The sequence below is a fragment of the Poromitra crassiceps genome (genome assembly GCF_964638095.1).
Source record: "Poromitra crassiceps genome assembly, chromosome: 14".
In the NCBI taxonomy this organism is placed as follows: Eukaryota; Metazoa; Chordata; class Actinopteri; order Beryciformes; family Melamphaidae; genus Poromitra; species Poromitra crassiceps.
Genome location: NC_139633.1, coordinates 17,170,379 through 17,194,287, shown reverse-complemented (window position 1 = coordinate 17,194,287; position 23,909 = coordinate 17,170,379). Strand labels below are relative to the sequence as shown.

At 43.3% G+C, this 23,909-nt stretch overlaps 2 protein-coding genes across 4 annotated transcripts in view; one reads left to right on the top strand and one right to left on the bottom strand.

Annotated features, from left to right (window-relative positions):
- Positions 1-681: 681 nt before the first annotated feature.
- On the top strand, positions 682-19,931 carry LOC310789605 (mitochondrial inner membrane m-AAA protease component AFG3L1-like). Of its 2 annotated transcripts, XM_083651253.1 has the most exons (17): positions 682-794; positions 3,264-3,354; positions 3,493-3,561; positions 3,666-3,784; positions 5,002-5,151; positions 5,254-5,328; positions 5,479-5,603; positions 6,230-6,506; positions 7,350-7,487; positions 7,703-7,856; positions 7,971-8,078; positions 9,856-9,981; positions 11,149-11,259; positions 11,832-11,947; positions 12,904-13,104; positions 15,880-16,074; positions 17,314-19,931. In XM_083651253.1, the coding sequence occupies exons 1-17, from the start codon at positions 684-686 to the stop codon at positions 17,539-17,541; spliced, it is 2,394 nt and encodes a 797-aa protein (XP_083507379.1). In that variant the 5' UTR covers positions 682-683; the 3' UTR covers positions 17,542-19,931. The 2 variants fall into 2 exon arrangements, with proteins under 2 accessions (XP_083507379.1, XP_083507380.1); XM_083651254.1 differs by lacking the exon at positions 5,002-5,151.
- A 1,876-nt stretch (positions 19,932-21,807) lies between these two features.
- The window catches only part of dbndd1 (dysbindin domain containing 1), a 40,042-nt gene continuing 37,940 nt past the window's right edge, over positions 21,808-23,909 (bottom strand). For both annotated transcript variants that reach the window (XM_083651266.1, XM_083651267.1), the window contains exon 4: positions 21,808-23,229. In XM_083651266.1, coding sequence (XP_083507392.1) covers positions 23,072-23,229 — 158 coding nt within the window. In that variant the 3' untranslated portion in view covers positions 21,808-23,071. The remainder of the gene's footprint in view (positions 23,230-23,909) is intronic.

Below are 23,909 nucleotides of genomic sequence, written 5' to 3'. Positions count from 1 at the left end.
TGAAAATAATAAAGTAGTATTTGAAAAAGAAATTAGGGATGTCACAATACCAGAAATTTATTAGGCTAGTTGATACCAATCCCATCGAAATGCCACAATTATCAATACTCAATTTGATCGATCTATTTATGTATCTATCGCATGTGTATGTATGTAGGCCTATGTATATATGTGTATATATATGTATACTATGTATGTATGTACATGTATATGTAGGCTATGTATGTATCCTATGAATGTATATGTATGTATGGTACATACCGTACATACATAGATACATACACTGTGTATGTATGTAGGCCTATGTATGTATGATAGATACATACATACATACATGTATGTAGGCTACTACATACATACTGTACATACATAGTATGTATGTATGTGTCTGTTGTATTATGTAGCCTATGTCTATTATATCATATATGTATGTATGTATGTTATTGCCTATGTTTGTATTATGTAGAATATGGAATAATAAACTGATGATGATCATTAAGCTGATCTCTTCCATAACCAAGTCTCGCGAGATGATGGTGAGAGTTTGTTTTGGGGGCAGGGTTCCTGGGTCGGAGGGGTGGTGCGTAGTATAGCAGCTGCATGGTACCTCGCACCGATGCTTTTGGGACTCGGACGGTCCGATCCAGCTCTCCACAGCAGAGAGAGGGGCAGGTCGTTTCTGCATGATGGGGCTGCTGGCTGTGAGTGTCGGGCCCCTTCGGAGCGGGTTCCGGGCTTGGGGCAGAGACTTCTCCACCTTATCCACAACTTTCCGCAACAGTGCTATAGCGTCGGTAGGGTGCCATTCATTGTTTACGTTTTTTCCATTTACGTAGACTTGCCATGGTCTTCTCAAAGTTGATGCTATTTCATTTGCAACTGCTATTTCCAGACGCATACTCGTTCTGCAGGTTTTACAACCATGTCGCACAGTTAAATAGTCATGGGAAGCGATGCATCTATGGGGGAAAGAAGGCTGCAGAGAGACCATAGCATGCAGAAAGAACACAATGTTCTGCAATGCATGCAGCAGACGCTGACACCATCAAATTGCATTGTTTAGATATGCATGCAAGGTAGATGACCCCTTTCTGTCATGTTGTGGTTGTCAAATCTGTAAAAACCAGTTTCCAATTATTTAGTTCCATAATGTTTGCTTTAGAGAGGAGGCGTGTCTCTTGTTCGTTTGGGAGCACGCTCTTGGGGCAGGCTCAGGCTTGCGAGAATAACTATATTTTATGCGAATTCTAAGGCTCGAATTTTATTACTATTATTTTTTTGCTAAATTAAGTCACAGTTTATTGTTTTTGCTTTTCAAAATGTGCGAGGCGAAAATAGGCTGCAACAGGTTGTGGACAATCAATGATCAACCATGATGAGTCGTCATAAACCTGCTTGCATCGAATTGCAGGATTTCGGTTATTAATGTTGGCAACAACAACAATGCGATTGATTGGATTGTCCATGATCCTGCGCACATGAGCCACGGATGTGTCGCTCATCACGTACTCGACTACTTTCTAGCCTCTAGCGACTTCCCACATCGTCAGAGCAAATAAACATGAGCTTGCAGATACGCAAGGCTCCCAGGCTAGCCATTGGAAGTCCAGGCTTTGTTTATACTATAGCAGTGATTCCCAACCTGTGGGCCGCGGCCCCCTGGTGGGCCGCGAAGGTATTGCAAGTGGGCCGCCAAATCATTTCCAAAAAAGTATGATTTTTGAAGAAAAAAAAAAAAAAAAATCATTTTTTTTTTTTTAATTTTGAAAAATCATACTTGAAAAAGTATGATTTTTGTTTCTTTGATGTTATTGCTTTTGCTTGAATTGAAGTTTCATCTTTACATCATCTTTATATTGGGTTTGTGTTTATTTGTAACCCTATCGATTTAATGGGCTTTCTTCTGATATTTGGATTTTGTTTGGATCTGATATTGGATGTCAAATTGTTATGAGAATGCATTTTTCCATTGTTGAAGGATACCGTTATTTATTAATCATTTGTTAATTAGCCTGTTACAGACAGCCCCTTGCTTGTCATTTCTGACATCTGTGTGGTGCTGATGGACAGCTCCTTGAATGATTGGTGTGTGTGTGTGTGTGTGTGTGTGTGTGTGTGTGTGTGTGTGTGTGTGTGTGTGTGTGTGTGTGTGTGTGCGTGCGTGCGTGCGTGTGTGTGTGTGTGTGTGTGGACAGCTCCTTGAAAACTGTAATACTGAAGGTGTTGCAACATGTTACAGGTGCTGTGTTAGTGACTGTGGAGCTTCCAACATGTTTCTCCTGTATTCAGTTCAGTCCTTTATGTTCAATTTTCAATAAAAAAGTGCTCTGAGAACGCATTATATGGCCTTTGTATTTATGGGGTCGGAGGTGGGCCGCGAACATTTTTGAGACATAAAAGTGGGCCCTGAGTTGGAAAAGGTTGGGAACCACTGTACTATAGCATTGGTTTACAGTGGTTCGAAGTGGGGTCTGGGGGACCCCCAGGGGTCCTTGAGGAGGGGTCGGGTCACCAATAAAAAAGATAATAATTTATTTTCACTAGAATTCCAACAATAAGTAACACGATGACAGAATGTAGGCTATGACTCGGCTTTCATACACTTTCTGTAATAAAACATCTAAAAGTGTGACGACTCTCCCACTCTCCTGGCCCTGTCTTGCAGGAGCCTGGTGTTGCAATCATTAGGCTGATTGGGTGCACCAACTAATGGGTGCACTTGTGCCCCTGTACTCATGGATGGGGCTTAAAGAAGACCTTCAAAGGATTCAGTCTCTCTCCCTCCTCACAGATGCACCTTTTGTTCTGTTCTTTTCTTTAATTTATTTAACCCTTCAAAAAAGTTTGGAAATGGTGGTTTGGTTGATCATATTTATGTTGTTACCGTATCCGCAGCATTGTGGCTTATCTCAAGATATATCAGGCTACCATTTGTGTTTCCTAGCAACTGTCTGTCCAAAATGTCTGGTAGATGTCTAGTATGTAGGTTTTTTGAAACAAGGATTTCATGGAAGCCAACTGACTAGTCAGTATTGTTTTTGGACCTGTTTGTAAAAAGCTGTCATGATATTTCTTATAAGATGAAAGGCAGTTTGTTGGATCACTAAATACATAATTTACAGTAGAAGCAACACACTGGACTTAACAACACTCACTACAATATTGCATGATGACCTGAGTCATCTCTGTCATTATTGCTTTACTACAGGTGTATTTATAGTTAAGTGAGCTCTGCTCATTTATTCATCATCTCTTTATTTCAGAACACTTCACTCATCCAAAGGAAATCTCTAGGATTAAATCAACACAATTTCACACTTGCTCGGTTGCTCAGCTCAAACAAACCACCAAGAGGTAATGTACCTACCTACCTACCTACCTCTTGACTTGCATGTTTATAATGTCATTGAATGTGCATATACACATTGAACTCATTATATACAGTCAATGTTTGAAACCACCCCCCCATGTTGCATTTTGAATTGCCTTTAGGGTTTGACAAGTTTTTCCCAAAGAGTGAGGAGAACCCCGGTGTCAACAAATCAGCTGAAGATGTTGAAGGTGTGAATCATCATCCTCATCATCAGAAGCAGCATTTGATTATCCTAGCTGTTTTCTGATACAGCAGCACATGGCTGAACCTCTGCTGTGTTGTTACTGTTTAGATGAAAACGCCAAAAAGCAAGAGTCTCAGGGAAATGGAGGACGAGACGCAAATGATGAAGAGGACAGAAGAAGGCGAGGAGGAAAAAAACAGGAATCAGACTGGTGGACACGTTTTCAGGTGCAAATCTGCAGCAGTCTTTTTTCTTTAATGAATGTCACCTTTCTGGCTTGTTGATCTAGTTAGATGAAAATAACTATAGATGAAATGTCCCATTTTTGTCATTTTTAGTCAAATCTGAGAATGATTGTTTTAATTCCAGTTTACGTTAAAGTTGCATTCTTCATAATGTGGCAGCAGTGTCACATATAGATGCATGCATTAGGCTGTTTTGCCTCTTGGATACCAAAGTTTCCAACACTCATTCCTATATGATGGATTTATGTGCATAAGGTTGTGTTGAGTTTCACCTTTCCATTCCTCTGTAGACAGTATAAACATAGATGCATACCTATTGGACAACTTGTTATGTAGTTTATAAATGGGATAGCAATATTGTCTGTGGATATTTATAAGGCTAACTAACTGGGAAAAGGTCCTCCATTAGTCTTGCTGTTAACAGGGTGCTCACAATTGGCATGAGGCAGGCATGCAGCAGCCAGAGGGCAAGTGGAGTGGCTTGTTTTTCACTGGAATGCTGAGGCAGTCTGTTCTATGATCAACTGGTCCAGTCCCTCTCCCCTCTCTGATCAACTGGTCTAGTCCCTCTCCCCTCTCTGATCAACTGGTCTAGTCCCTCTCCCCTCTCTGATCAACTGGTCTAGTCCCTCTCCCCTCTCTGATCAACTGGTCTAGTCCCTCTCCCCTCTCTGATCAACTGGTCTAGTCCCTCTCTCCCCTCTCTGATCAACTGGTCTAGTCCCTCTCCCCTCTCTGATCAACTGGTCTAGTCCCTCTCCCCTCTCTGATCAACAGGTCTAGTCCCTCTCCCCTCTCTGATCAACTGGTCTAGTCCTTCTCTCCCCTCTCTGATCAACTGGTCTAGTCCCTCTCCCCTCTCTGATCAACTGGTCTAGTCCCTCTCCCCTCTCTGATCAACTGGTCTAGTCCCTCTCCCCTCTCTGATCAACTGGTCTAGTCCCTCTCTCTATGATCAACTGGTCTAGTCCTTCTCTCCCCTCTCTGATCAACTGGTCTAGTCCCTCTCCCCTCTCTGATCAACTGGTCCAGTCCCTCTCTCCTCTATGATCAACTAGTCCAGTCCCTCTCCCCTCTCTGATCAACAGGTCTAGTCCCTCTCTCCTCTATGATCAACTGGTCTAGTCCTTCTCTCCCCTCTCTGATCAACTTGTCTAGTCCTTCTCTCCCCTCTCTGATGCCAGTTTTGCACCTAACAGGAGGATTTTCCTTGGGATGAAAAAACACTGCACTATTTCGGACTCTGCGCAGCAGGCATGGCGTCGGCTTTTCTCTACTTCTACTTCCGAGAGACGGGGTTGGAGATCTCTTGGAGGGACTTTGTACATCACTACTTGGACAGAGGCTTGGTGAGAGTATTGTTGGTATCTCCTTTATCTGGGTTTCTCCAATGTGTTCCTCCTGTGGTTGAAACCATATGACTTAATATGCATGTTGTGCTCTCTGCACAGGTGGATCACCTGGAGGTTGTCAACAAACAATATGTCAAAGTCATTCCGGCCCATGGAGTGAAAACATCAGAAGTGGTTAGTAGCAAGACAGCACTGTTGTGTCTTTTTGCTGGTATGGCTGGATCAGACAAAGTTTGACACTAGATCATGAAGGGTTTTAAAAAGGAAACCTATTGGCCTCTTGGATATATTCTATTATTCTATTCTATTGTCTGTATATTTCAGAGCTACTTATGGTTCAACATTGGTAGCGTGAACACATTTGAGCGTAACCTGGAGATGGCTCAGCAGGAGATGGGTCTGGCCCCCACGCGGAGAGTACCTGTGTTCTACAGCAGTGAAATTGATGGGTGAGTTAGTTGCTTAAGGCCTGCAGGGAAAGGCATGTTTAAGCAGTGTTGGGGGTAACTCATTACAAAAGTAACATATTACATGTTATATATTACTTTTAGCAGTAACTCGGTAATATAACTTATTACCAATAGCATTTCAGTAATATTATACCAGTTACTTTGTCAAGTAACACAAGTTACAAATTTAGTTAAAAAAAAATATTATCAAAGCATATATTTAAATAAAGATAGAATAATTTCCTAATCAAATGGTGTGTATTTATGCAAATAACCAATATAGGTGACAATAACAAAGGAAAAGGATAACATTTCGAATTTTGGATGGCTTATCACTGACTTCAAGACTGTCTAAATAATTTTTCGGGATGTTCTGGGATGGCGATGTCATTCTGCTACTGCTGTTATTTTGGTAAAAGTAGTGTAATAAGTAACGAGTTACTCTACTCGGACACTAATATTGTAAAGTAATTTATTACTTTCAAATTAAAGTAACTAGTAATATGTAGTATACATGTATTACATTTTGAAAGTAACTTGCCCAACACTGTGTTTGATTGACTGGAATATTGCCGGTGCTGATGTTGGCCGCCATGAACTTCGAACTTCTCTCTCGTTCTTCACAGGACCATCCTACTCAGTATTCTCCCAGCCCTGCTGCTGGTTGGCTTTCTCGTTTTCGCCCTGTGGCGAGGAGGACCGACGCCAGGAGGCCGTGGAGGCAGTGAGCGGGGAAACCCCTTCAGCATGAGCGAGTCCAAAGCCAAGATCATCAAAGGCAACATCGACGTGCGTTTCAAGGATGTCGCCGGCTGTGAGGAGGCCAAACTGGAGATCTTGGAGTTTGTCAACTTCCTGAAGAACCCTCACCAGTACAAGGACCTGGGAGCCAAGATCCCTAAGGTGTGTTAAAAAGATCAGGGGGGTCGTGCTAAAGTTCATTTATATAGGTTAAACGTTTTTCTCTCAGACTGTAGGCTGGAAAGTAAGTTTGATAATTGCTTAGATACTCACTTTTTAAACATGCTTTGCTGGATTGAATACTAGACACCCCTCTAGACTAAAAGGGATGTGAATCGAGGACCGTTTAGAACCGGTTCCCAATTGTCCAATTACTCTGAATGGTATGCATCCGAGCTGATCAATTCCTTTTATCGATACTGGCATGTTTTCCTGACAGTTGCAATGCAGTCCGCATTGCAAAAACTCATGCATCATCATGATGATGTGAAACTGCATCGACGCTGCTGGGAACTTCCAAGGAGTCATGCTGGAGATAGGAAGATATGGTCCAAAGCATAGCTTCATTTCACAAAGAAAGATAACAACAGTGCAACATGTAACGTCTATAAATTCATCATTTTGAGGGTGGAAACACCAGTAATATTACTATAATATTGAAACATATTAGAGGATAAAAGGATAATTGTAATTTATTTTAACATCTTCAAAAGTTATTGGGCAGACATTCTACACTGTCTTCATACTCAGTGATGAAACAGCTGCGTTGATGGTGAAGACCTGTGTGGGCCTACTTTTTTCCACAGAAAATTAATCAGGAATCAATGAAGAATCGGACTGATAAGCAGAATTGATAATGGCATTGGTATCAATAAAATCATATCAATTTACATCCCTAACACTAAATGTAGCATTTTGTCAGAGTGCGGCTGATTCTAAAAATGGCGTGGCCAACCGAAAATAAAGAGCGCATTTAAAGGTAACGTATGGCCTTGTTGTTTTCAGGGTGCAGTTCTATCAGGCCCACCTGGAACAGGGAAGACCTTGCTGGCCAAGGCGACTGCAGGAGAGGCTAACGTCCCGTTCATCACTGTCAACGGCTCCGAGTTCCAGGAAATGTTCGTCGGCGTCGGCCCAGCGCGGGTGAGTACTGTGCTGGACGTGGGTTCCTATCAAGGAGCCAGGATAGCTGATCTGGGGGAATTATAGAGCGTGTACAACCTTCTTTTGCCCAAGACGCATGTTTGACTGTCAATATAAGCATGTGCTGCTGACGACCGCTGTGATTAATTACCAATTGAAGATTTATCAATCACTGAGGTGCTCAATTGATTTCTTCTTGTTATCTCCCATGTCAGATAAGGGATATGTTTGCCATGGCTCGAAAGAACGCCCCCTGCATCCTCTTCATCGACGAGATAGACGCTGTGGGCAGGAAGAGAGGCGGAGGGAACTTTGGGGGCCAGAGCGAGCAGGAGAACACACTCAACCAGATGCTGGTGGAGATGGATGGTAGGCGATGATCTGTATCTCCCATCACTGTACACAGACTTTTCTCTCAGTCGCTGTGTCATATTTTCCATGCGACCACACAGCAACCTTCGTTGGTGATGTTTTTCATTGCAGGGTTCAACACCAGCACCAATGTGGTGATTCTGGCTGGCACCAATCGACCTGATATCCTAGACCCTGCTTTGATGAGGCCCGGGCGCTTTGACCGACATATATACATAGGTAAGTATTCACCGTACTCTACTGTGGTCCTCCTCCATCTTTTCAGCCGCCTTGCTCTCCTCACCTGGATTTATTTTGTTCCGTTTATCGTTTCTGCATGCGTTAAACTTCTCTGCTCCATCGTCATCATCATCAACAACAATATCAATTTTCTCTCATCTATTTTTAGCTTTCTTTTTGTCTGTCTGTCATTTCCACATCACTTTGGTTATTTTTCACTGACTCTGTTGTCTACTCATCTTCTCCATTGTTGGTTTAACTAACTGGCTCATCCAAATGTCAAGACTGGCTTTTCAAGAACTGGGAGGTCCACTCCCTACACGCCTTCTATCAAGCACATCTGACTTCTGTGATGCATGACATGTCGAGGGCATTGAGTCACCTTCTCCCAGCCTCAGAAGCGAACTTGGAGTTTCATTCCTTCCACTCCTCTTCTGCCAGTCTCTTGAATTGCACTCCAATGTCCATGCCTGATTTTCCTCTGTGCCGGCCCACTGGTCTACTGTTCCTCTGTGCCATCTCGCTGGTCTACTGTTGCACACCTGCCAATATTACACATGAAAAAACAAATGGGACTTATACACATACATCCTCAGACTTAACTTTGTAACCGTTATCAAAGCACACATTACACACATACTTTTTTTAAAGGGACAGCTCACCCTAAAATCCAAAACATATTTTTCCTCTCACCTGTAGTGTTATTTATCCATCTATATCGTTTTGGGATAGTTGCCTGAGTTTTGGAGATATCGGCCATAGAGATTTCATGACCCGGTTACTCAAGATAATGCACAGACTTTGTTGTGAGCAGTTTCATGTAGGAACTATTTTCTTTTGCAGTCTCATGTAGGAACTAGCTAGCAGCTAGCGGGTGTAGTTCGGTCAAAAGGAAATAGTTTCCTCCATGAAACTGCTCATAATGAGGTCTGTGGATTATCTTGGTCATGATTTCTGGAAAGAGACATTGCTGTTGAGTTTTTCAAATGTATTTCTTTGGCACTTTGAGCACCACAAGCCGAGTGCCATCCAGTTCCATTGTATTGGAGAGAAGGCAGAAACTCTACGGCCGATATCTCCAAAACTCAGGCAACTAACACAAAACGATATAGATGGATAAATAGCACTACAGGTGAGAGGGAATATATGTATTTTGGATTTTAGGGTGAGCTCTTCCTTTAACACTTGCGTAGTCTATTAGATTTTCCACTCGTCTCTTTGCACCTGTTCCCTTGTTATGTCATTAGATGTGTGTGTGTGTGTGTGTGTGTGTGTGTGTGTGTGCGTGCGTGTGTGCGTGCGTGCGTGCGTGCGTGTGCATGGCTGCATGTGTGCTGTAGGGGGTGCTTTTATGTTTGTGGTTAAAATGGTTGGATCTGTTTCTGCCTGGTGAGATCTAATTCACTTTGCTCCAGCAGTGCTGTACAATGGGCAGGACAGTGTTCTCTCTCTGATGGAGGGAAAAGAGGGCCAAATGAAGAGAGTTGCCTCTCTAATAACAGATTATATAACCGGAGAGAACAGGAGCGATGGGACACACAGCTCCTCTTTGTCGTGTTCCCTTTTTTCTGTCCCCTTTCCTTTTAGCCTTCACTTTTGTTTATTCAACAGTTTAAATGTGATTTGGTTCACGCCTTGTTTTTGTGATCTTTGCTGAAGTCCTCGTGTCCTCTCCTGTTTTCTTTTCTTCTGCCTTGAAATGCAGTACCCTTGAAAATGAGTTGAAAAGCATGGCGTATATAAAATGCACGATCTGTTCCATCTCCCCTTCCTACAGGCCCACCAGACATCAAGGGCAGGGCATCCATCTTTAAGGTGCACTTGAGACCGCTCAAGTTGGACTCCAGCATAGAAGCAGAGGCTTTGGCTAGGAGATTAGCTGCACTAACTCCAGGTTTTACTGGTGAGTAGTACATGAGATGAGCTGCACTAACTCCAGGTTTTACTGGTGAGTAGTACATGAGATGAGCTGCACTAACTCCAGGTTTTACTGGTGAGTACATGAGATGAGCTGCACTAACTCCAGGTTTTACTGGTGAGTACATGAGATGAGCTGCACTAACTCCAGGTTTTACTGGTGAGTAAATGAGATGAGCTGCACTAACTCCAGGTTTTACTGCTGAGTACATGAGATGAGCTGCACTAACTCCAGGTTTTACTGCTGAGTACATGAGATGAGCTGCACTAACTCCAGGTTTTACTGGTGAGTACATGAGATGAGCTGCACTAACTCCAGGTTTTACTGGTGAGCACATGAGATGAGCTGCACTAACTCCAGGTTTTACTGGTGAGGACATGAGATGAGCTGCACTAACTCCAGGTTTTACTGGTGAGCACATGAGATTAGCTGCACTAACTCCAGGTTTTACTGGTGAGTACATGAGATTAGCTGCACTAACTCCAGGTTTTACTGGTGAGCACATGAGATGAGCTGCACTAACTCCAGGTTTTACTGGTGAGCACATGAGATTAGCTGCACTAACTCCAGGTTTTACTGGTGAGCACATGAGATGAGCTGCACTAACTCCAGGTTTTACTGGTGAGGACATGAGATGAGCTGCACTAACTCCAGGTTTTACTGGTGAGGACATGAGATGAGCTGCACTAACTCCAGGTTTTACTGGTGAGGACATGAGATGAGCTGCACTAACTCCAGGTTTTACTGGTGAGGACATGAGATGAGCTGCACTAACTCCAGGTTTTACTGGTGAGGACATGAGATGAGCTGCACTAACTAACTCCAGGTTTTACTGGTGAGGACATGAGATGAGCTGCACTAACTCCAGGTTTTACTGTTGTGATATTTTGTATGCTGTGATCCTATCCACTTTTTTATATGTTGTCTTGTTTCGCTGTACTGACCTTAACAATGTGAATTTCCCTTGTGGACAATAAAGTACAACTTGAACTTGACTTGAGGACATGAGATTTTGTGTGTCTGTGTGGGTGCGTGCGTGCTCACAGCTGAATGGTCATGCACCATGCACATCTGACTTTCACATCTGTTGTTATGGAATGTGTCGCTATATCACAGTCTAAACCGGACATGATCTCTCCTTCTGCTTCCCAGGAGCTGATATTGCGAATGTGTGCAATGAGGCAGCTCTGATAGCAGCACGCCACCTCAGCCAGTGTGTGAGCAGCAAACACTTTGAGCAGGCCGTCGAGAGGGTTATTGGAGGTGAGTTCATAACCACATGTCCATGCTCGCAAATAAGTTAACAGTAATGGGATTACAGAGATACTCATAGAATGACTATTGGATTTTGGATGGGTGAAGCACCTTATTCATAGTCTGTGGCAAAAGCGTTGGTGCAGTCTGATTTTTTTTTTTTTTTTGTTGTTGCTGTAAAGCCCTGTAGTTTGCAGTTCTGATCAAAATATATGTGACACAAAGGTCCAAATTGTAAGCAATTGTTATGAACATTTTAGCGGTGTGGAAAAATAGTAAATTAAAGTCATCAAACCTCAATATTTTATATTGACCCAATAATGTCACTAGGCTCTTGTTACATGAGATATTCTGGCAATGCCATCTCAATTATCGTAATACATCTCAATGAGTGTGGACTCATGTTACTCGGTGACTTGGCCCTGGGCTTGTGTCCCAGCCCAACAACATTCCTGTCTCACCTACAGTATATCTATGCCTGAAGGGGATAACTAGCTATCTACCCTCCACCCTGCTCCTAACCCTAACCCTAACCCACATGTGCACCATGCTGCTCAGTAACACATCCTCCTCGCCCCCAGGTCTGGAGAAGAAGACCCAGGTCCTGCAACTTCAAGAGAAGACTACTGTGGCATACCATGAGGCTGGCCATACTGTGGTCGGCTGGTTCCTGGAACATGCAGACCCCTTACTGAAGGTGCTCAGACTGTCTCCCACCTCTTCCCTTTTCTCTCTCGCTGTTGCTGGTCTTTCAAAAGGCTTTTGCAGCACTTTCATCATCATTTTTTTTTCACCATCTGACAGACATTATACAGTCTTCAGTTTTTTCTGGAGACTCCACTTTTTCATATCGCCCAGATCAAAGCATTTTGAGAAAGTGGAAAGGGAGAACGGAGAGTCTTATAGAATGATTGCATTTTTGAGAGCCCTCCTTGGTTCGATGTGCATACTTCTGCACACATCAGAGAGGGGGACTTGGACTTGCGACTTGGACTCGATCTTAAAGTCCCTGGAAACCAAAATCCACAAAAACCTTCTAACTATTAAATTTAGGGTCTTATGTGAGTAATTGTGTGCCTCAGAAAAGAGAGATAATTACTTTCAACCCTAACCCCAAAAATCGACAGTTTTCTACAAGGTCTGGATTTCCATTTCCTCATTGAAGAGAGCGGAGCACGTGGTGCTAAAAGTGGCTTATTAACATAAGTTCCTGTGATGTGATGAACTCAAAATGCTAAATAATAAAAAATATTTCTGGTTTCCAGGGACTTTAAGTCGCACATAGAATGACTTGACTTGAGACTCATCCTCAAAAGACTTGAATTTCTAACTTTTAGCTGTGCAGTGTTCTAAGCAGACGGGATGGCATGCAGCAGATGGTAGAATGCTCATCCATAAGAGACTTGAGACTTGACTTGGACTTGTGACCAAAGACTTGAGACTTGACTTGGACTTACCCCTCAAAGACTTGAGACTTGACTTGGACTTGTGACCAAAGACTTGAGACTTGACTTGGACTTACCCCTCAAAGACTTGAGACTTGACTTGGACTTGCAAAAAATGACTTGTGAGCATCTCTGGTGCCGCATGACACATACATACGTTTTCCCTAAGATTTCACCAAATGATTACACCGACCATCTCTTCTCCCAGGTGTCGATCATTCCCAGAGGGAAGGGTCTGGGCTACGCTCAGTATCTGCCAAAGGAGCAGTATCTGTTCAGCCAGGAGCAGCTGTTGGACAGGATGTGCATGATGCTGGGCGGTCGTGTGGCTGAGCAGGTGTTCTTTCGCCGAGTCACCACCGGGGCACAGGACGACCTCCGGAAAGTCACACAGTCCGCCTATGCACAGGTAATCACCTCGCTTTACCACAAGTTCCACAGCTGGGTACACATTCCTCTGTGTACACACAGGTCTTCCATTCTGAACATCTATGGTGCTTTTCCACTGCCACTACCTGCTCTACCTGCCACTGCTCTACCTGCCACTGCTCTACCTGCTGAGGTGAGTGGAGGCGCGCCGCCTCGCCCTCCTCCCGATGTTCCAACCCACGCACCGCCATTTAGAATAACTGTATCAAAATAGCCAATCTTTTCGCTGATGGTCTCATTTGCTCATGTAGGTCATATTCACCTTATGTTCATACATAAGTGTTAAAACAAACCTCCGGGTTGTTTTAACACTTCCGGCGGTCACGGCGCGAAATACAAAAGAACGTCAGAAGAAGAGAGTTGTTTTTGTAGCGGACAGTGCAGAGGGTAAAACAAAGAACGTAGCCTACTACTTTGAGCTCAGTCCACAGCAAGCAAGCGGAGTATCCACTGTTAGCCAGGTCAGATAACGTTATCATCGACAATGACGAGCACTTTCTTGTAAAACATACCTGGACTCCAACAAAGAAAGCTTCAGATGGTTTTCTCTCCTCCGAGCGCAGCTCGAGCCACTTACGTCTATAAGATCTGCAGACGTTAATGTAATTCCCTGGAATGCGAAAATGAACGAGCCAGTTACATGGCATTGCATTCTTAGACATTGCCGTTTGCTTTTATTTGGTATGTTACATACTGTAGCGGTTCAGGTAATCCAGGTATTACCTGTAATGTGATGTGCAATAGAAGTGTCTAGATTATTAGCTAGGAACTGATGTGTGGGAGTGTTACCGAGGGGGAACACTAGGTTTGTGGGAACGCCACCGGCTAAATTATTAGTTAATTCAGAGTTAAGGTCCTTGCACACAGAGTCCGAATTGTTCGCTGCGTTTTTTTAATCCGTCATCCGGGAAAAAAACATCACGCACAGATACCTTGCCCACTGAGTCCGATGCGTTAATTATCCAATATTCGTTGCGAAGATTCGCAACGAAAAGAAAACTACCGCGATCCTATTGATCCACAACTGGCAGTGTGTCTGTGTGGCTCTCTGTCTCTCTCCTCCCCCCCCCCCTTCCCCATACACACACACACACACACACACACACACACCGCGTCCCGCATTCCAAGCTGGTCTGCAATCACCCGGCACATTCTGTCTTTTAATTCCGAATCTCTGTATTCCTGCTTTGCCATAAAATGCTTTGTGCTGGGAGACGAACTGAATTAACTTCTCAGATGCCATTTTTCATTGTGAATAGCAACACTACGGCAGCTCTGGGTGGTCAAACACCTGTCAAAACGATTTTATGGATGCGGAAAAACGCAGAAAATCGAACCTCGTCCGAAAACTTAAATGACGGACGTAATTGTCGGACTCGGTGTGTCAATGATGATTGACACAAATGAGGTCGTATTTTTATTTTTTTCGTGCGTCAATTTCGGACGAAAAAACGGACTCTATGTGCAAGGACCTTTAGATGATATTGGAGCAGTCAGCCTTTTTCTTTTTTTTAGCCGGAAGTCGTGACACGACCACACAACCGGGTCAAATGGGCGTGGCTACATAAGGTGAATGGAGGCATCAGTATTCATAACCAGTTAAAAGTTCCATATAGGGCTTTAATTGGCTTTACACAGTCCCACTTTCACAGCACGGCGTCGCTATGACGACCAGTTGCGTGGCGGTGAGCACATTCCGGGGGTACGATTTGCGGTGGAACAGCTACTATCAAAAGCAGGGCTGTGGAGAGCTGTGGAGAGCAGGTACTGTGGAGAGCTGTGTAGAGCAGGTACTGTGGAGAGCTGTGTAGAGCAGGTACTGGCAGGGCTATGGAGAGCAGGTACTGTGGAGAGCTGTGTAGAGCAGGTACTGTGGAGAGCTGTGTAGAGCAGGTACTGGCAGGGCTGTGGAGAGCAGGTACTGTGGAGAGCTGTGTAGAGCAGGTACTGGCAGGGCTGTGGAGAGCAGGTACTGTGGAGAGCTGTATAGAGCAGGTACTGGCAGTGGAAAAGCTGCATTAGTTGGCTTTCAGGTTTGATTTTCTGCGGAATCCTCGTCTCAAGCTGAGAAACACAGGGCAGATGGTTGCTATCACTGTTCATTTCATTAATATTTCACTAGAAAGAAGTAGTTGCTTGCAGACAAATTGCCAACACGTTGAAGACGTATTGATTTAACAGCCTGAGGTGCAGAAGAAGAATGGAGTGTATCCTTCTAGGAAGAAGGCATTCAATGTATAATTGGTAAATGGCTAATGAGTATGTGAAAACACAAGTTCTCTGCATACAGATACACATGGATCTCAGGGCTCACCCAGGTGAGAATATGAAAATCGCTGATTTACAATGTTGACACAGATTCCTCTAGTCTAGACACAAGTAAAAATGCATGAGATTGCTTTAAGAACTAGAGGGGAAAAAACAAACGGAGAATAAATGTGATATTGCTCACGATATCAAATTTAAGTTTGAGTTTTGGCAAGATCATTCTGTATCAGTACTACTTCTTTTTGGGGATGCTTCATGTAAAGTGAACATTTATTCACCCGCACAGCTCCCTCACGTTCTACCAGCGAGTTGTGTCGCAACCTGGTCGCAACCCAGATGTTTGCCCACATAACAAATGCTGTGATTGAACCAAAACAGCACTGTTTGGCAATCATTTAGCTCATTAGTACAAATGGTTTAGCACTAAACACCCAGTCCTTTTTCCTCCCAGGCCCTCACATGCCCCTCATTTTCCCTTCCCTTTTAGGTGGTACAGTTTGGAATGAGTGAGGCGGTGGGTCACGTGTCCTTCGACCTCCCGCAGCAGGGTGACGTAGTGACTGAGAAGCCCTTCAGTGAACCCACAGCCCAGCTCATAGACCAGGAGGTGCGCTCGCTCATAGATGCTGCCTACCAACGAACACATCGGCTTGTTACCGACAAGACAGAGCTGGTGGAGAAGGTGAGGAATGTTATCAGTGAGAGGAGAGCAACTAGAAAGAACAAAGGGCTGTTAAAGATGAAAGCTGACTTTCTGAAAGAACAATCACCTATGCTGCAGCTATTCATGGTGACTTCTGCTCAAATTTGCATAATGCAATTTCAAGTGGAAGGAATTTTGAGAAAGGTAGCAAAACTATCTTCCAGCGTTGTTACTAGCACCAGCTAACTAGCTAGATAGCTAGTCTTTTATAGTAACTGGTTCTGATACCCGTTAGAGCACACAATCAATCACTGACCATTTAGTCAGGCCTCGCTCACAGAGCTGGCATGCAGCCTCACCTCTCTCTCCCAAGAGCGCTTTCATAGTCCACTTCCCTGGCTGATTCCAACTCCACTCAGGTGTGCTCCATCAGTAGCTAATTCAATGATTATATTAGATGTGAATTATTACGCGGATGATTCATTTCTAATTGATGAAGTCGCTGCTATACCGCTTGGCTGCACTGCTGCAATGTTTACAACAGCAGGACAGCTGAGCTCTGCATGAGAGGCAGACAGCAGTAGGCTGGGATACTAGAGCACAGAGGCAGGCGACTGAAGCAGTAGGATATCACTACCAATATAAAAGGTGCAAAACAAATAACGTTAACGTTACAGATCCTGACCCACAATGTGTGTGTTGAATTCAACTAGCTGGCAGAAAACGGACAGAATTACTGGCGGATAATGTTAGATTGGTGTGGGCTGGGCTGTTTTGGAACCTAACATTACATTAAGGAGAGATAGAAACACAGTTGAATCCACAGTTGAAGACTTGTAACGTTACTCACATTGGGTTGAAAACACGAAAGAATGTGAAGTTTCTTCTTTTTCTTAACATTTTCACAACACAGCCGACTTCTGCTCCTCTTCCAACGGCTTCTAACATTACTGCTTCTTTGAACTGAGGTGCACTTGTTTAACGCCGCCCGCGCATCCCCCGCGTGTCGCGGTAGAGTGGAGTTTGCCTTCTCTTATGATTAAATTTGCAGTTTTTAAATTCGAACAGGTAATTAATAGCTTGAATGTTATTTCCCCATATTCTAAGTAACTTTCAAATTTCAAAGAAAAAGTGACAGACAGCCATACGGCGACTCTGACCGCCTGCTCAGGACTCATGTTCTGGCGCTGCATTGTAGTTTTAATAACAAAACAGGTTTTCCCTAAAAGTTCTTGTCATACTTGCTCACTACGTCTTGTCTGCCATCTTGCTTTGCAGGTGGCAAAGCGTCTTCTAGATAAGGAGATTCTAGACAAAGCTGACATGCTGGAGCTGCTAGGACCGCGTCCCTTTGAAGAGAAGTCCTCATACGAGGAGTTTGTTGAAGGGATGGGAGCACTGGAGGAGGACACGTCTCTGCCTGAAGGACTGAAAGACTGGAACAAGAGCAGAGGCGACGAGGAGCAGCCGCAGAGGCAGCAGCGCAAAGAGGCACTCTACCTGTAGGAGGACAAGCCAAACGTGCCACTGGACTAACACTTCAGGAGGGCGCCCTCATGTGGCCCAGACCAATGGCTGGAAGGGCCCGCCCGACTTAACTGTTATGGGGGGGAAATCCCTGGTTCATCTCAGCGAGAGTTGCAGCATGAGGGGCGGTGATGTAGCATTTAGGTCTGGAATGACCTAGATTTTGCAATGTGCAATTTTTCTTTGTATCTTTTATATTTCAATGGGAATGCCAAAAATGGACTTCTCATTTTCATTTGAGGGAAATTTGAAGTCGAGAAGCGAAGCTGCTGTGAAGGGTGACTTCTATGGCTTATCTTTCACTGAAGCTGCCTTAATCTGCCCAGCTCTCCCACACTCTTGATGGCAGGCCGTGAATGCGATGATGACACACTGGTACCATACCATAGTACTAATACAGTATGTAGTGTTGGATAGTACATTTACTGATCTCAACTTTTAAAAAGACGGTGATCTTTATATTTACGGTAATTCCAGGTGAGAATGTGTTGGGACATAAGGTGTCTGCTAAATACTTTTCTGTGTCAGTAACATGTCGACTGGCATCATGTTTTTATATGAGCTACATTTTACTGCCCTTGTCTAACCTCTGAATTTCAGCAAAGAAAAAGTGTTTATTCTCTGCCGGGTTATATAGTCATTGATAGAGATGCTCATAAATCCATAGGACTATCAGTGTGCACTCACTCCAGTAGCCATTCCCCCAATGTTGGCAGAAATACGGCCAAAATATCTCCCTAGTTTTCCGTCGGAGAGAAAGATTAATTTAAAATGTATTTTCCTTGAGCGGGGAACCTCGGGGTTCAAAGGCACTCTTGCTTGTTTTTAATCTTTTTGAATATACTGATAACACCCCCCATGACATAGTAGTCATGGGGGGTAGGGGGCAACCTAAACTGCAAAGTAATAATCTACTCTCATCACAGACTTCAAACACATTTTGATCTCCAACCTTGTTACAATTCATATATCACCCAAGGCAGCTGTTAGAACTCAATCTTTGTGCAGACATTTATTTCTGTGCATTTATGATGCATTAAGTGTGTTATTGTCTCACATTGAATGTAGGTTGTTTTCTCCTCCTCAGGATCCCATAGTGATAAGAGCCTTGTCATCTCTGCTATAGAGATACGACGAGAAATCTAGTAGTCTAAGTTGGACATTTTTAGATGTTATCCTCTATGTTCCTCTGGAGACCCCTGGCTCTCTAAAACATTTACTGTATGTTGCTTGTTATTTTATTACTAGGGGAGTAAGGATGCGATTGAATGAGAATCAACTGAAAGGTAATGAGATGGAATTCCACATAGTGCCTCAATGATACAGATTTTTTAATTATTCGACACTCACGCACTACCGTCAGTATCATAATGCTATTTAAACTGTCTCTGAAACAATATCTTCTGGACAAATAGGTCAGAAAAGTCACTCTGCAGTAGGGTTATGCTCAGTTTTCTTGTCGTTATTTGTATACAAATGCAGGAAATGACTTCCCTGGATGATGCTTACTCCCCCCTGGACAATGACTGTTGTCATTTCTCCAATGAACAAAGCGATAAGGGCTCAAAACGAGTCAGGATCGATTGGTACTTTTATGTCTGCCTCTCCCCCTGGACACCTTGTGATCCGCCTCCAACTTTGAGACTACATGACAGCCAGGGAGGGAGAGCGGGGAGGAGACATTTGCAAGGAATTCACTTTTTATATTAAGAACAAATTGCTGCGATTCAATAAATCAACCTTGCAGTCAGACAGGGCTTGTGTTTGAATTTTGTATTATGAGCTTGCTAGACCATTTAATCACAATTGTCAGATTTTGTTACCAAAATTGATGTCATTCATTTGACATGATGGGCATTGGATAAGCAGCATAGCAACACGGACGGAATGTTCTGTTGAAATTCCCTGCATCCTCTTTTTATTGGGACCACATCATTATAATAGGAAACATTCCTAGAAGGGTTAGTTACATTACTGTTGCTGTGAACTCTGGTTTGGTGGTAAACTAATTGTTCCTGCGAGTGAAGTGAAGGGATTTGTTCAATGTAAAAAATGTGCTCATTCAACTCATGTCTTGATGTATGAGGAGCACAGCTTATTAAATCCATTTACATCAGATTTTTCCAATAAAACATCACAGGACCCCATCAGGCCGACATATTAATAACATTAAATGAACCCTACAAAAACTGAACAGGATGGTGGTATACTGTATGTTGTTGCGTGAGCTATTTTGTTGCCTGCTTGACCACACAGTGTATAGATTTTTCTTAATGAATGAATGGAGTCAGTGAGCGTTCTTGACTGTGCATTGAGATGTGAAGACAAAACAAACATTATTGTGTTGTACTATGGTCATGCTTCAACTGTCTGCACACCAATAAAAACAAGTTTTTATATCTCTATAGTCTGTTTATATTTTCATGCTGCATCAGAACCAACATCTCAGAAAGAACGCTGTCACTGTTTGTGTGTGCCATGCTTGGGGTCTTGTCCAGGTAGTCGTGAGTCTGGCCCATAGCGATAAACACAGTGTTGATCTCAATCGTATCTATATCTGTATTATCTATATCTGTAGTTCTCATGAGGGAGAGAAATCTCCCTCAGGAAACCTTGGTTACATCGTAACCATACGTTAATCTCTATGCAATCTAAATCCCATAGAGATTGACACGGTGTCTATCTCTATCACATCTATATCCCATAGAGATAAACATTAGGGTTGTGCTACAACCCAGGTTTTACGAGTGAGAACGAGAGCTCTCACCTTTCTCTCTATAGTCTGGCCTGCTGACTTAAAGATGGATGCAGACTGATTATTTAAACAATCTTTGAGCAACAGTTGTACCAAAAGTTTGTGGCTTTGTGTTGTTATTGTTGTGGAGGAATCTTACAAATTGGACCTTGATGGTATGCAAACACATGGAAAAATGGCTATAGATTCTGTTACCATTAGCCTACATGAAACAATGGAAGATAAATCAAGGTCCAAATGATTGCAGTAGCTTTGAATTTAGAAACTGAGATAGATCCACAGTCTTAGTGAGATTGTTTTAGACTAGGGTTTCAGCCCCGGAGAGCGGCCTCGCCCCAGCTCGCGTGGTCTCACCTGCCCTATTGGCATGCGCAGTGCATGATTGCTCAACTTCACATCACTGATGACATCACTCACTGATGACATCACAATTGCTCACATCATCACTGATGATGTCATGGACATTGTGACATCACAATTGCTCAAGTGACCATCACTGATGCCATCATCAAAGGACGCTGTCCCTTTCTAGGATTCTATAATCACAACATTCTCTCTGTCAACAGTAATATATTACACGGCACTTATATACTCTGGACATGCCTGCATCACTTCTATATGTGTGGTGTCAAATAACAGGTGTTGTTGGTAGCCTACATACTGTATGCAGTACCCTCTTTGACCTCATTACATGATGGCATGGTGTGGCGTTGTATAAGTGTGCTAATTTCTGCTTGAATAAGAGATGACTCAGTCATCAACTATGTCTTCCTGGGCCTCTGTCAGTTACCCATAGTAACTGACACTGTTTTGGGCTACATGCATGAAGAATGTGGGCTGATTTGGTCCTATCCAATCTCACGCAATCTTTTTCAAACTTGCAAGTACAGAGTCCAACATTATTTGGGAAGGGGTTTCTAACTTTATAGAAGGACCAGGAGAGCTCGTTTTACAAAACACTAGTCTCCTTCAGCTACTGAGGTTTTAGAGTCTATAATTGGTGGCAAACGGAGGTTGAGGTGGGATGTGATTGGTTTCTTTGCCAAGTCAGTAGAGTAAACGCTGATCACGTATCACAACAGGAATAATGTTAGATACGTAGTGTGCAGCATGGCGTTAGTAATGATGTGAGGCGGCCATCCTATGCACCATATAGGATGGAATGTAAACGTTACTATTTGGAGCACACAAGGCTTTTTATTGGTGTTCTAAAGACAGAATCCATAGTTACCATAAAGCCTTCCATACAGTATGTACAGTAAAGCAGAGTGAGAAACTATGGACCTGATATACTGTAGTACTGAATAATGTGTGACCTAGTATGTGGATGCAATACATTGATTAGTGAGCTCTGAATGTTGGCATCACAGACCGTAATTGTCACACTTAAAGAAAAAGAAAAAACTTTTTTCTCCAGAATTGTCTTTATTCTGCTACCATCCTAGTGTCACTTTTGTTCCATAGTGTTACAGCATTCAGAATTATTGGCACTCTTGGTATAGATGAGCTAAAAGTGAGATAAATGAAACAAGTGATAAGCTATAAACTATGCTCAGAGAAATAAGAAGAATAAATGTAAAATCTTCTTTATCTATAAATTATTCATTTAAAATATGATTATAAAATTGTTGGCACTTTATTGTATTTTTGGCATTCGTGCAAAGCATATTAAAGTCCACCTGACTGAATTCTACTTCCAGTTCAACTGCTTGTTTAGTTTAATGAATCAGTGGAATTTGACCAGCAATGTAGTACTTTGGATGACTGTAATTAGCTTAACAGCAACATTAATTGTATCAGCCATCGTGTTTAAAATGAATAACATCGGGGGAGAGCATGGAATATTTCTAAGAATGTTGCATACTTGTTTATCTTTCACAGCCATTTGAGCCATCTGTACTGGATGTGCCAATAATTCTGGAGGGCAATGTAAATTAAATGAATTGAGAGAAGTGCAATTTTTTCCCAGGCAATTGTAATAACTCCACACATTTTTTTTTATAAGGATGAGGAGAACGTGTGATGTAAAAGATATAAAGTTAGCGAGCGGCCTCACTGAAACCCAATTCCACTGCTCACAACACGTTAAGTCATTCACAATCACAACAGATGAGCAACAGCAAGTCCTGCTGACACACTTTCAGTCCTGCTGACACACATAATGTTAATAATAGCCTCTGCTCGATCTTTAATTTTGACTTGCACTCTTATTTCTTGATGTCTCAACTCATATCCTGTGAATTCAATGTGAATTCCAGTGCCTGACCTTTGACCTTTGACCAGCCTCAGCCTCTCCCAGCTGTATCTTCTGTTCCTGAGAGGCTGTAAGGATGGAGGTGCCGTTGTTCTGCTGGCCTCATACCCTGTTTGAAACAAAGCTTAAAAGTTCTGGCAGTCCAGAGTGCAATAAGAACCCCTTGCATGGAAAACACAATGATTGTGTGTGTGTGTGTGTGTGTGTGTGTGTGTGTCTGAGAGAGAAAGAGAGAGAGGGGGATGGGGGGGCAGAGAGAGAGAGAGACAGTATATGTATTGCACTTCTTTAGTTACAGCACAGAGCACAGCACAGCATCCAGAGTTCAGTCTGAACTAGTCTCTTCAGCACCACCAAGACACACTGTGTGAGTGTCCAGTGGCAGATGGGGACCGAGGGGCGTCTTGGTGTGCTCCTCCTTGGTGGGTTCTTCCCACCCTGGCTGCTCCTGCTCTGGCTGTTCTCTCGGCGTACGGCCCGGGTGCGCGTCACATCGGCCGTCACGGCTGCTTCGGCCTCTCCCCCTTCATCAGGGGCTCGACGGTGTCCGAGTCGCTGTGGTGCTTCCTCTCGCGCGGCAACTCCACCTTGCTGCAGCGCGTCCAGGAGGGGGAGCGCATGTACCCGGTGCCTCGAGGCAGCACCGGCTGGTGAGGACCTGGGAACCACAAACACACAGACGTGCATTAGTCACACTCTCACACACAAAATGACTTGTGCTCGCATAAGAAATGTGTTGTTTGTAGTTGTACTGCGTGTTTATCGGCTACAGAACACATAACTCTATGCCTGTTCCTTCAGAAAACCACAGCGAAGAGTTTGTCTGCCACCCCATCTACAGTTCAGCTATGCTAAAGCTACTGTCAGCCGCAATTATGCTATGAGGCTAACGGAACGCGCGCACGCACGCACACACACACACACACGATTGCACAGGCAACAGATTGTTGCTTATTGAAGATATGTTGACAGCCGTTGTCAAGTTATTGTACACAGGATGAATCACTCCGTGCATTTTGAAACAATAATAAACAGGGGATTATTATGGAAAGTGAGGGTAAGAAACCAGTTCATGTAAACGTTGCTTTCCTATCAGATGCATATAAATAATAATATAATATAATATATCAAATCTGTCTGCCACCATGCTTTCATCTGACACTAACTCGTTCATCTTCTTCATGATTTTTCATAATTGGCTTCAGTGCCACTTCCACAGACTAGTTGTCATAGCATTTTCCATGCATAAAGCCCATTATAAAGCCAGAAATTTTGACATTGGCCATAGAAAGACATGATTTCCCCATTTTAGGAATGCAATGGCCATCACTAGTTGAC